At 39.0% G+C, this 11,330-nt stretch overlaps 3 protein-coding genes across 3 annotated transcripts; all 3 read left to right on the plus strand.

Moving 5' to 3' along the window:
* The first annotated feature begins 299 nt into the window (after positions 1–299).
* Positions 300–2,616, plus strand: LOC126784403 (uncharacterized). The gene is made up of 10 exons (XM_050509867.1): positions 300–435; positions 517–576; positions 672–773; positions 869–945; positions 1,050–1,173; positions 1,348–1,412; positions 1,600–1,669; positions 1,912–1,987; positions 2,098–2,191; positions 2,294–2,616. The coding sequence occupies exons 1-10, from the start codon at positions 387–389 to the stop codon at positions 2,420–2,422; spliced, it is 846 nt and encodes a 281-aa protein (XP_050365824.1). The 5' UTR covers positions 300–386; the 3' UTR covers positions 2,423–2,616.
* Positions 2,617–2,794: 178 nt separating this feature from the next.
* Positions 2,795–5,901, plus strand: LOC126783368 (probable nucleoredoxin 3). Its single transcript, XM_050508826.1, has 4 exons — positions 2,795–3,159; positions 3,856–3,987; positions 4,544–5,023; positions 5,122–5,901. The coding sequence occupies exons 2-4, from the start codon at positions 3,916–3,918 to the stop codon at positions 5,701–5,703; spliced, it is 1,134 nt and encodes a 377-aa protein (XP_050364783.1). The 5' UTR covers positions 2,795–3,159; positions 3,856–3,915; the 3' UTR covers positions 5,704–5,901.
* A 1,410-nt stretch (positions 5,902–7,311) lies between these two features.
* On the plus strand, positions 7,312–10,680 carry LOC126784996 (U-box domain-containing protein 52). Its single transcript, XM_050510561.1, has 10 exons — positions 7,312–7,516; positions 7,641–7,741; positions 7,849–7,970; positions 8,087–8,289; positions 8,406–8,463; positions 8,558–8,870; positions 9,003–9,104; positions 9,179–9,607; positions 9,776–10,534; positions 10,639–10,680. The coding sequence occupies exons 1-10, from the start codon at positions 7,312–7,314 to the stop codon at positions 10,678–10,680; spliced, it is 2,334 nt and encodes a 777-aa protein (XP_050366518.1).
* The last annotated feature ends 650 nt before the right edge of the window (positions 10,681–11,330 follow it).

Genomic DNA, 11,330 nt, shown 5'->3' on the forward strand with positions numbered 1-11,330 from the left:
TTACTCAATATGAAGTTAACCATGCCCATGTTTAATGATGTGCTACCAATGTAACTATTCAAATAAAGTGAATCGCAAGAACAAAGGTATTAACAAACTTTTGAAACTCGCTAGGCACTACGAGTTTAAAATGGATTTGCATTTTGGGCATTATAGTTTGTCCAAAAATATTTAGAATTGTAAACTTTTGAAACCAAAAACTTCAATAAAAACAACCCTACAAGCTTGGTGGCCCCACCGGTAAAATAGTGAAGCAGCCCACTCCAGAGGCCCGCTTAGCCTCCTCCCTCCAACTCTTGCTTGGCGCGCGTCCGCACCACCGTCTCACTCTCTCCTCCCTAAACCTCTCAGCCTCGCGTACCTAAGGGTTTATCACATTCAATTTCATGGCTTGGTGGCAAGGTTTCGATGAAACTCGTCTTCTCATTGCGGCCGGTAACCCTTCGCTTCATGTCCTTTATTTCATTCACTTCTTCATTCTTACCCATCTCTGATTCACTTTCGCTAACTCTGCAGATCCTCCTCTAGCCGGAGACGGCGCCGGACAACTTATTTCACTTCGCCATCCTAAATCCGGTATTAAGAAATTTAGAATAAACCCATCAAATTCGGGATCAGAAATTAGCTGTAGTTATTTTCTGTTAATTTTATTTAATTCAATTTATGTGAAGGGAACACAATGTGCTGTCTTTTAGTTGATGGGATGCTCCAGGAACTTAACTGGTTCAGACAGTCTTACAGTTCTTGGTTTCTTGGAGACTATGTTTCGGAAGGTCGGTGCTTGGCTTTTGTTTTACGTTGTTCAGGTTGTTGTTTGCTATTGTGTTTTGTTCATTGTCTTTTTTGTTGTTGTTGTAATTCTGTACAGATGGTGGGTTATATACCTCCACTCGAGTTGATCCTGTTTTCGTTTTGTTACCGATTTTCGAGGAAGCGAGAATGAAGGTACTATATCTCTTGTGGTGTTTAATCCCACATTTCTAATTTAGAATCTTGGTGTGTAATTGTGAAACTATATTGTGGTACCTACATTTGTTTAATAATTGTAGAAGAGGGATGATCCTGGGAAGTTCAGGCCATTGGATGAGATCGTCTTTGTTGATGGCTACCCCGGATATCAGCAACTCTTGTCCATTGCGGAGGCTTCTATGCAAGTAGTTTGTGATATCAGAGGTAACCTACCACCTCATTCAGTTTCTGTCTGTGAAATGTCAGTGAGAACCTGAAAGATCAAGAAGTAACATGAACTTTGTCTTGTTTATATCTTTAAGGCTCAATTCTTATATCAGATGTGTTGTACTTTTCAAGTTGATAAAGTTTTCTCTTTGTTTCTTTATGTATATGCAGAAATTGATTCCTCCAAATATTTTAGGCTTAATGACTCCAAGGTTTTGGCTTGGTTGTACCACAAGGTCCTTCTACGACTGACTTTAAATAATTTTGATGTGTGATGATGTATATACTTGTTGGGGTGTCTGTTACCCTTGTTAGTATCCGGATATGATACTATGTCGATTGCTCAATGAGAATTAGAATTTTACCCTTCTACTGTGGTTGGGGTCGTCAAAGTTCTTATAATCTTTGTCTTATGAGATGCAGGTATGCCATATAAAAGAGACGCTATCCATGTTGGACAGTAATTATGCTGCAAGGGAAGAAAAACATAGATGTACAAATTTAGTGAGATAGCGTTTTATATTCTTCTGTCCTTCTAGAGTCATTTGGACATTTTATCAGTCTTAGGTTGAAATAAGCAAAATAAACTTGAGTTGATAGCTATGAGATATATGTAGTTGGTGCTTGTAGCACTTCTTAAAAACCTGCGGAGCCAAAAGACTAGTTAATGATCGTTCTAGTTTGACATGAAAGCCTGTTTTCTGTTTCCTTAATTCATCCTCATTGTTGGTGCAGTGACTGATGCGGTTTCAATCTTAAGGGAATACCTGAAGGATGAGCCCTGGTTGAAGCTTTTGTGTGACCGTTTAAGGTATTGCATTGCCAGAGTATATTCATAAATCAAGCACTTTCGAAAATGCATATTGTGGGTGGATTCTTCTTCTTAAAATGAATTAACCTGAGTTAGTGATGTGTTCGCAGGATAGAGTTACCAGAGGCACCGAAAAACGCACCAGACACTGAAACTCCACCAACTGCCTATGAAAGTAGCCCAGGGATTTGGAATGGCTCGCAGGTATGACAACCATATTACATTCTTACTGTTCGGAAGATTATCAATGTGTTGGTTGAAATTGGAATGATCCTGGTTCTGTTATCCCATGTTACAATTTTCCAGGAAAAGAGCAAGAGTGACAGTAAGGTTACTACCCGAGCGGCTGGAAGGCAAGCTAAAAAGATCAAACTGGAGACGGAATCGCATAACATCAGAGACATGTTTACACGGGCTTCATCAAGAAAGAAGTAAATCAATTCGAAACAAAATACAGTTGTAAATCCTGAGATTCGTTCATTATGATCAGAAAACGGTTTACATTATCATTAACAACTAGTATTCCTGTAGCATTCATAAACATAGCTGCTGCACATGTAATGACAGTAATGTTATCGACTGTATGAGTCTGTATCACTGTTGGTGTCAAAGTCAAGTTCAATATCCACCGATCCACATGCAAGATTGTAACTTTGTAAGAAACCTCATACTAAGGTTGATGGAGACATGTCTAATCTCAATATGTATCATCCTGGCCCACAAGAGGTTCCATTGGCTATTTCTTGCTGGGTTGGATAGGGTTTCTTTCTTGGAAACCCAATTTGTTTTTGAGGGTTATCGGTGATCTCTATGCTCTCAAGTAAGGCCTTCAAGTTTGCTCACCTTATCTCATCAGATCAAACGGTGGAATAAATATTGAACCTTCCTCTAAATTACAGCTTACTTGAGCTGAATATTGAACAGTATGTACGACTTCTAATCAGATTTTTATGCCAAACTCCTGTTAAGAATCTAATATCTAACAGATTGGATACACCAGAAGAAGGTACGACTATAGGTTGTTCTGGTAGTCCCTGATTCCAGGGAGTACATGATCGCTTTCCAACCTTCCTGGCAAGTTGTTATATTCATCTGACAATTTGAAGGGAGGGAAGAATTAGGAATATTCAGTCCTTTTCTCTCAAGCAGTAGGTCATCCACAGCTCTTTAAGGTACTCTTGCTCTACTTTGATCAATCTCTCAAATCGAAAACACAAACTCCTAATGAAGCCACGAATTGAATTAAAAGTAGGATAGGTTGGAGGTTTGACTCTTTGTGCTTGACATAAACATGTTTATGTTGAGATATCTGATGAAAACTTTATCTGCTAAAATTGGGATTTCTTTAAGTACTGTTTGTGTTCTATAAGAATAAGTTGACGTGTTGAAGGGCCAACTAGGAAATTTCACACTAGGCTATCGATAAGTATGAATATAACCTGATTCTTCACTGCTGCAACTTCATCATTTCCTTTAATCTAGAACCCACTTTAGGAATGTTGTTCTAAGATTCTTTCCAACACGCCCTAGAGGCTTAATCTGCAAGGTAACCTCATAAGCATTTTTTTAACCTCATAAGCATTTAGTCTAGGGTGTTATTTCTAGACTAGTATAGCCAGTTACAAAGAATTTCTGATATTTTCCCTCTAATTGATGGAACATTTTCGAAGAATATTCTACCTCAAATTAATTGATGCTTGATGTCCATCTTAAGGTCTTAAATTCCTTTCCGTCTTGGAATATAAATAAAGCATCTTTCACCTCCCAAAGTTTGTAGAAACGTAGAAGCCTTGTGTCCAACCATATATTATTTTGCATAGTCTTGTTACTTGTGTGATTGTAACTCTTCTTTGTGATTTCCCCAACAGGTCATTGTGTTTCAGAATATATAAAAGAAGAGTGGAGATCATAGTTTGCTTATACTTTTGATGGATAGCAGCAACATAGTAACCGTCCTGGAATCCGAAGGAGTTGAGTTCCTTCTATCTGGTGAAAGAAAGGTAGCTTAACACATGCATGCTGGTTTTTTTTTTAAAATCTGGTTTCTTAAGTATTTTAATTTCGAAGGAGTTTGAATCCGAAGGAGTTGAGTTCCTTCTATCTGGTGAAAGAAAGGTAGCTTAACACATGCATGCTGGTTTTTTTTAAATCTGGTTTCTTAAGTATTTTAATTTCGAAGGAGTTTGAATCCGAAGGAGTTGAGTTCCTTCTATCTGGTGAAAGAAAGGTAGCTTAACACATGCATGCTGGTTTTTTTTAAATCTGGTTTCTTAAGTATTTTAATTTCGAAGGAGTTTGAATCCGAAGGAGTTGAGTTCCTTCTATCTGGTGAAAGAAAGGTAGCTTAACACATGCATGCTGTTTTTTTTTAAATCTGGTTTCTTAAGTATTTTAATTTCGAAGGAGTTTTCATATTTGATTTGGTGCTGAGCTTCAAGTTCTTTCAGAAACTCTTTTATGCGTAGAAAAGGAAATTTCAATTTGATAGCTAGGTGGAGTTCATAGCTTGGTAATGATACTAAAATGGATTCTCGTTTTAATTCTGTGGTTAATTAGGTACCCTTGTCAGCATGCAATGGGAAGACAGTATGCCTCCTTTTCTCTGCAAATTGGTGCAGGCCTTGCAAGGCTCTGACTCCTCAGCTTGTGAGACTTTATGATACCCTTAGATATGAAGTAAAAGATCTTGAGATCATTTTTGTATCCTTCGACCACGATGAGGACACATTCAAGGAACACTTCAAGTGCATGCCATGGCTGGCAGTCCCATTCAATGTTAATCTGCATAAAAGATTGAGTGAAATATACCACGTTGATCGAATTCCATCACTCGTTCCATTGAGTTCAGATGGGATATCAATTGAAGAAGATTTGATTGGACTTATTGAAGACTATGGTCCAGAGGCATTTCCATTCACCAAAAAGAGAAGAGAGGAACTAAAGGCTATAGATGATGCAAAGCGTGAAGGTGGAAAACTTGAAGAGCTTCTAGCACATCAAGGACGAAACCTTCTCATGTCTAAGGATGGTAGAGAGGTATTTATACAAGATTTTCTGCTCATTTCATATGTTTCTGATGCATGGCTTACTTGCGCCAACAAAAGAATTGATATATGTTGTTGGCCATTTTGCAGGTATCAGTATCCGAACTAGTTGGCAAAACCATAGGCCTTTACTTTGGTGCACATTGGAGTCCTCCCTGCCGTGCTTTCACTTCCAAGCTTATAGAAGCGTACAGTGAGCTTATGACATCCAATGATGAATTTTTCGAAATCATTTTCGTATCCACAGATCGAGACCTCAAAGAATTTGAACTTAACACATGCACCATGCCTTGGCTTGTAATCCCCTACCATGATAAAACAAGACAAGACCTTTGCCGCATCTTTAACATTAAGGAGATTCCGGCATTGGTTATAATCGGACCAGATGGGAAGGCTATTAGCATGAAGGGGAGGGCTTTGATCTCCTTGTATGGAGCAAAAGCTTTCCCATTCACTGAGTTGAGGATCAAAGAGCTTGAAGCAGCATTGGGAAAAGAAGGAGAGGCATTGCCTCCTCAAGTGAAGGATGTAAAGCACGACCATATGCTGAAGTTGGACATGGCCAAAGCTTATGTATGTGATTTCTGCAAGAAGCAAGGGAGGTTCTGGGCGTATTCGTGTGATGTTTGTGACTATGACCTTCATCCAACTTGCGTAGATAAGTCCTTTTAAGCAGCTTATGAACTCGTTACCATAGAAATTAAGAAGAAACCTATGAAGTATGAAGTAGGATATGATGTACAAGATTCAAGGTTGGTTCTGGAATATTTTTGTTATCTGTTTCACTATAACCTTCATTTAACTTAATTGTGCAGGAAAGTCATCTATGAGAGATGTAAATGTATTGGCTACTCTGGAATTAGTGCATTTATACAATACATCTCGAGTGTTCGAATAAAATCTTAAAAACATTTTAGACAGACCAGTGAGTCTTTGGAGTATGATTAACCCCAGTAACCCGGAGTATCTTGCCTGCACGGCTGTGAATATACACGGCCATGTGCATCACACGGGATGGAGAAAAAAAAGATGGCGTTAAACTTATAGTCGTTATCCACACTCCGGAAAGAAAAAAACCACAACACGGTGAATTTGCATACCCAGACTCCTATGAAATCATGAAGACAATTGACATCAATATATCAAGGACACAATTATGATTCTTCACTATCATCTATCACTGAGGAAGACAATCAAATTCAATTAGTGACACAATTCGATTGAATAAAAAACCCAAAATGAAAACAATGAATAATGAACATGCATTCTTCCAAAAAAGAAAATAGGAATACAAATACAATTAAGATTCCCGTCAAGAAGAGAACACCATTACAGATTGAATTGAATGAAAATTTATTGGGGAAGAAATCAAGAGATGAAGACGATCTTGTAGGTCCTCGGTGAAGTGGTGAACCCAATAGGTTTGCAGTGCGTAGACGATCTTGTTTTAGTACCTGACTAGGTGTTAAGAACCTGCTCCCGCTAGACTTGGTTCATTGTAATCTTCAATACTTGAATGTGTGTTAAGTTCTGATAAGAATACTTGAATGTATGGTTCTGGTAAGAATACTTGAATGTGTATTGCTACAAGATTAAGTTTACAATCGCCTATTGCGATTTACAGAATGGCAGCACTGGATATGTCATCCATTGAGTGAATATTATTGTACAAAATCTGTGAGTGTGGCATACTTCTGTAATGAGAAATGTCAGAAGTAATCTGTTGCCTGAAAGTAATTGTAACCTGAATGTTTTAAAAATCATATGTAACTCCTTAGAAAGAACAATGACAATAATCACATATATATTTCTTATTTCTTAATTAGTAGTATTCAAAATTCACGCAAGGGGATAATAAGTAAGACGTGCGCATCGTATAAAATTAGTTTGGGAGGGCAAAGACCAAATCTATCCGCTAATGATGGAGAATCTCTAGTTGAAATAAAACCAAACTGAAGAAAGGCAATGGTGGGAGATATTTATGGATTAACCAGTGAAAAAATCAAACTAATTTGTTATTCCAAGTACTTTGTTGTTCATGCAAAGAAGATAGAATTAAAGTCATTAAAGTCAATAGAAGTTCACAGATAGAATGATCAGAAACAGCTTCTTTCTTTGTCTCTCTTTCTTGGGACTCCACTGCACAAGAGAGGCAGAGAAGTTATCCAAACACAATCCTTTTTTATTGTTGTGATTTCTATTTCTATAGGGTTTTCAATTGGGATTTTTGTTTTTCGTTTCTTTGATTTCGAGGAAGAGAAAAGAGTGAGATAGGGGAAAATGTGGCTGCCCAATAATAAACAGGAAAAGAAGGATGGAGCAGGGAATGCATTGGTAGCAGTGGCAATAGACAAAGACAAGAACAGCCAAACTTCACTGAAATGGGCAATAGACAATCTTGCTCAGAAAGGCCAAACTATTCTTCTCCTCCATGTCAAGACCAAACCCTCCTCGTTTGCTCAATCACCTTCTCACACCAATTCAAGTAGGTGTAAAGTTATTTTCCCAATTCTTGATTTAACAGTCTTTTACTAATCTTCCTTTCTTGCATACCAAGCAAATGAATTCATGGGTTCCTAACAAAATTTGATTTTTGACTGTGGGTGCAGGAAGTAATCCAAATTGGGAACATCATTTGGTCTGCAAAGACCCTGATCCCCAGACCAGGGAATTGTTCCTTCCTTTTCGAGTTTTCTGCACACGAAAAAATGTGAGTCTCTTGATCTGTGTTCTGTGTATTTGCTTGTCTGTTACATTTAGAAAGGTAAAGGAGAGTCACAAGATCACATATTGCTGATCATATTATATGTGCACCAGATACAATGCAAAGATATCGTGTTAGAAGACTCGGATGTAGCAAAAGCATTGGTCGAATACAGTACCCAAACTGCCATAGAGCATTTGGTTGTTGGTGCATCAACAAAAAGTGGTTTTCTCAGGTGCATACATGTTTTTCTGAAGCATTAAGCAAACCAATGGTCTAGGGTTTAGACCCTAATATGGTTCTATAAATAAAAATTCTGAACTTAATAGGTGCTTTCAAAAAATTGTGCAGATTCAAACAATCAGATATTCCAGGCACTGTAATGAAATTGGCACCAGATTTTTGTAATGTATATGTCATAAATAAGGGAAAGCCTCATTCGTCGAGAGCTGCCACTCGTCAAGCTCCGGCCATCTCACGGAACCAAGTTCGTAGCCAAACCAACAGCACAAAATCAGAGCCATATATGAACCCTCCTAACAATATGAAATATTGTGAGTGCACTTGTATTTTTCAGAGTACCTCATACATTCAGCACAATGCTCTTGCTAATTCTTTGTGCCGCCATATATTGCTCATTATAACTTATGTGCTGGATCCTCTACTGCAGCATCAGAAAGGCCACCAGATAGACCGCGCCAGTCACATGATGATTTAGAATCCTTCAGGTCAGATCACACAAGTTTTGTGCGTCACTCAGATTAGGAACAAACATGTGTGTAAGTGAAAACTAACATATAGTAATAATGGCATGGGAAGCAGGTCACCATTCACTAGAAAAGGTCCAAATGGGAAGTCATATCCGGAGCTCCCTATGCCGGACTCTGACATATCTTATGTTAGCTCTGGAAGGCCCAGCATTGACCGCATCTTCCCTACATACTATGACGCCTTCGATTCAGGGAAAGCCACCCCGCCACGAATGTCAAATAGCACAGAAATAGACATGAACCACAGCTTTGAGTCTTTGACCTACCATGGAAGGAAGTCCCTGGATATCACCAGCTCTCCACCTACATTCTCCTCAATCTCTCAGGAAAGTGACAGATTATCGTCTGCTTCACAGACAATGGTGGTAAGTGTTTCTTGTCAAATTTCAGAAAAATGTGCATTGTTTCTCCATATGATGTATGCTTGTGTTTTGTGACACTCCTAGCATCCAAATTGTATCTTATAATAGAGATGGTTTTACTAATCAACGTTATAGGAAGATGTGGAGGCTGAAATGAGGAGGCTAAAGCTTGAGCTCAAGCAAACTATGGAAATGTATAGTACCGCATGTAGAGAGGCACTCACAGCAAAGCAAAAGGTACATGAAAGCTTTACACTTGTCATCATTTCAAGCAAGAAGCTCTTATCATAACAACGAGATATGAAGTACAGGCACATGAACTCCAGCGCTGGAAACTAGAAGAAGAAAGAAGACTGGAAGAGGCACGGTTAGCTGAGGAAGCCGCAATGGCTATTGTGGAAAAGGAAAGAGCCAAGTCCAAAGCAGCCATGGAGGCAGCTGAAGCAGCTAGGAGAATTGCAGAACTGGAAGCGCAGAAGAGAATCAATGCAGAAATGAAAGCACTCAGAGAGGCAGAAGAGAAGAAAAAGGCACTCAGTGCTTTGCAACAGTCTGATGTCAGGTATAGGAAGTATTCCATCGAGGAAATTGAGGCTGCCACAGAGTTCTTTGCAGATTCTCGCAAGATTGGTGAAGGAGGCTATGGTCCTGTATATCGGTGTAATCTAGATCATACTCCTGTTGCAATCAAAGTTCTACGCCCTGATGCAGCTCAAGGAAGATCACAGTTCAACCAAGAGGTAATGTCTGAACTCCCACATATACATACGATATGTTGTGTTGCCACATTGTGAACTTGGACCACTCATATTGACAGTTTGGTAACATAACATGTCAGCTAGAGAAACTTTCCATGCATCAAAAATATTGATAGAATGATAAACATGTTTCTATATTTTGTACATCAGGTTGAAGTACTTAGCTGTATAAGGCATCCTAATATGGTTCTGCTCCTTGGCGCCTGCCCCGAGTATGGATGTTTGGTTTACGAGTACATGGCAAATGGCAGTTTGGAAGACTGCCTACTGCGAAGAGGAAATACTCCACCTCTCTCTTGGCAGCTCAGGTTTAAAATTGCCGCTGAAATTGGCACAGGCTTGTTGTTTCTCCACCAAGCCAAGCCAGAGCCACTTGTGCACCGTGACTTGAAACCTGCCAATATCTTGCTTGACAGGAACTATGTTAGCAAGATCAGTGATGTTGGCTTGGCCAGGCTGGTGCCACCAGAAGTGGCTGACACTGTGACGCAGTATCGAATGACATCAACTGCCGGAACATTCTGCTACATTGATCCTGAGTATCAGCAGACGGGCATGCTCGGCGTGAAGTCAGATGTGTACTCTCTTGGAATTATGTTTTTGCAAATGATCACGGCCAAGCCAGCAATGGGACTGACTCATCATGTCGAAAGGTCTATTGAGAAGGGGACTTTCGCTTCAATGCTGGATCCAGCCGTTCAAGATTGGCCTGTTGAAGAAACCTTGAACTTTGCCAAGCTGGCTCTCCAATGTGCAGAGTTAAGGCGAAAGGACAGACCAGACCTCGGCAACGTGATCCTGCCAGAACTCAACAGACTGAAAATGCTTGCTGAGGAGACTATGCATCCCACACTGATGGGAGATGACATTGGCTCTTCACCTCAGCACAGCCAAGTTTCAATGCAGCTAGTAAGTACATGCATACAACTTCAGTTAATAATGCCAATTGTGTATGCTAATTAACCAAAGAATTCATCCAATGCTGAATGAGATGTTTTGGATTGAAATTGCAGAATGGAATGAGTGGACCAGGCTCGAGATCTGTCGAGGGCTAAAAGATCAAACACCTATCAATCAATCAATTGCTCTCTAACATGTTTGAAATGTGTAATCTGAACATGTACCAGATTAAACAGGACCGTTGTAAAAAGTAGAACATCAAAAATGTAAAAAATTTGTAGGAAATTTGATGTTCTTTCATCCTGTAGCATATGTAGCAGAGAGTTATGATGCCCCTCTTAAAAAAAATTATCTTAGATTAATATTTGCGAATTCCTCGTAAAAAATCAGCTCTACCCGAATAAAACCTCTTTGGCGACAAATTTCGTTTGTCGAAGTTTCAAGCTAACAAAATTAGTAAAACACGGACCTTGGTGATGAAGCTTATGTTGTTCTTGAGGATATTGCATAACAAACATAAATCGAGAATCTTGAAGCCTATGCAAATATTGAACTCAAGTAATAATTTCGATACTTCAAAGGGATTTGGAGGCTAATAACACATTACTATAACAATGATAGGAGCTAGATCATATTAAAAAAATCCAATTATCGTGGTATCATTTTGTCATCATGTTTCAAAATTCTTTCGAGGTGCATTGGTGGAGTCGGCCGTTCAGATTTCGTAAGTATATACAATACATATACCAAAATTATATATACAGATTCTGGACACAATCAAGTGTGACATTAAACATGTTCTTGG

The sequence above is a fragment of the Argentina anserina genome, chromosome 2, assembly GCF_933775445.1.
Source record: "Argentina anserina chromosome 2, drPotAnse1.1, whole genome shotgun sequence".
NCBI classification, from domain to species: Eukaryota; Viridiplantae; Streptophyta; class Magnoliopsida; order Rosales; family Rosaceae; genus Argentina; species Argentina anserina.

Coding starts and splice junctions, on each gene's coding strand:
- LOC126784403 (XM_050509867.1), top strand. CDS start 387: ATGGCTTGGTGGCAAGGTTTCGATGAAACTCGTCTTCTCATTGCGGCC. Junction 774..868: donor TGGAGACTATGTTTCGGAAG/GTCGGTGCTTGG, acceptor AATTCTGTACAG/ATGGTGGGTTATATACCTCC. Junction 1,670..1,911: donor AAGGGAAGAAAAACATAGAT/GTACAAATTTAG, acceptor TTGTTGGTGCAG/TGACTGATGCGGTTTCAATC.
- LOC126783368 (XM_050508826.1), top strand. CDS start 3,916: ATGGATAGCAGCAACATAGTAACCGTCCTGGAATCCGAAGGAGTTGAG. Junction 3,988..4,543: donor TTCTATCTGGTGAAAGAAAG/GTAGCTTAACAC, acceptor GTGGTTAATTAG/GTACCCTTGTCAGCATGCAA. Junction 5,024..5,121: donor TGTCTAAGGATGGTAGAGAG/GTATTTATACAA, acceptor GCCATTTTGCAG/GTATCAGTATCCGAACTAGT.
- LOC126784996 (XM_050510561.1), top strand. CDS start 7,312: ATGTGGCTGCCCAATAATAAACAGGAAAAGAAGGATGGAGCAGGGAAT. Junction 8,464..8,557: donor GATGATTTAGAATCCTTCAG/GTCAGATCACAC, acceptor CATGGGAAGCAG/GTCACCATTCACTAGAAAAG. Junction 8,871..9,002: donor CTGCTTCACAGACAATGGTG/GTAAGTGTTTCT, acceptor TCAACGTTATAG/GAAGATGTGGAGGCTGAAAT.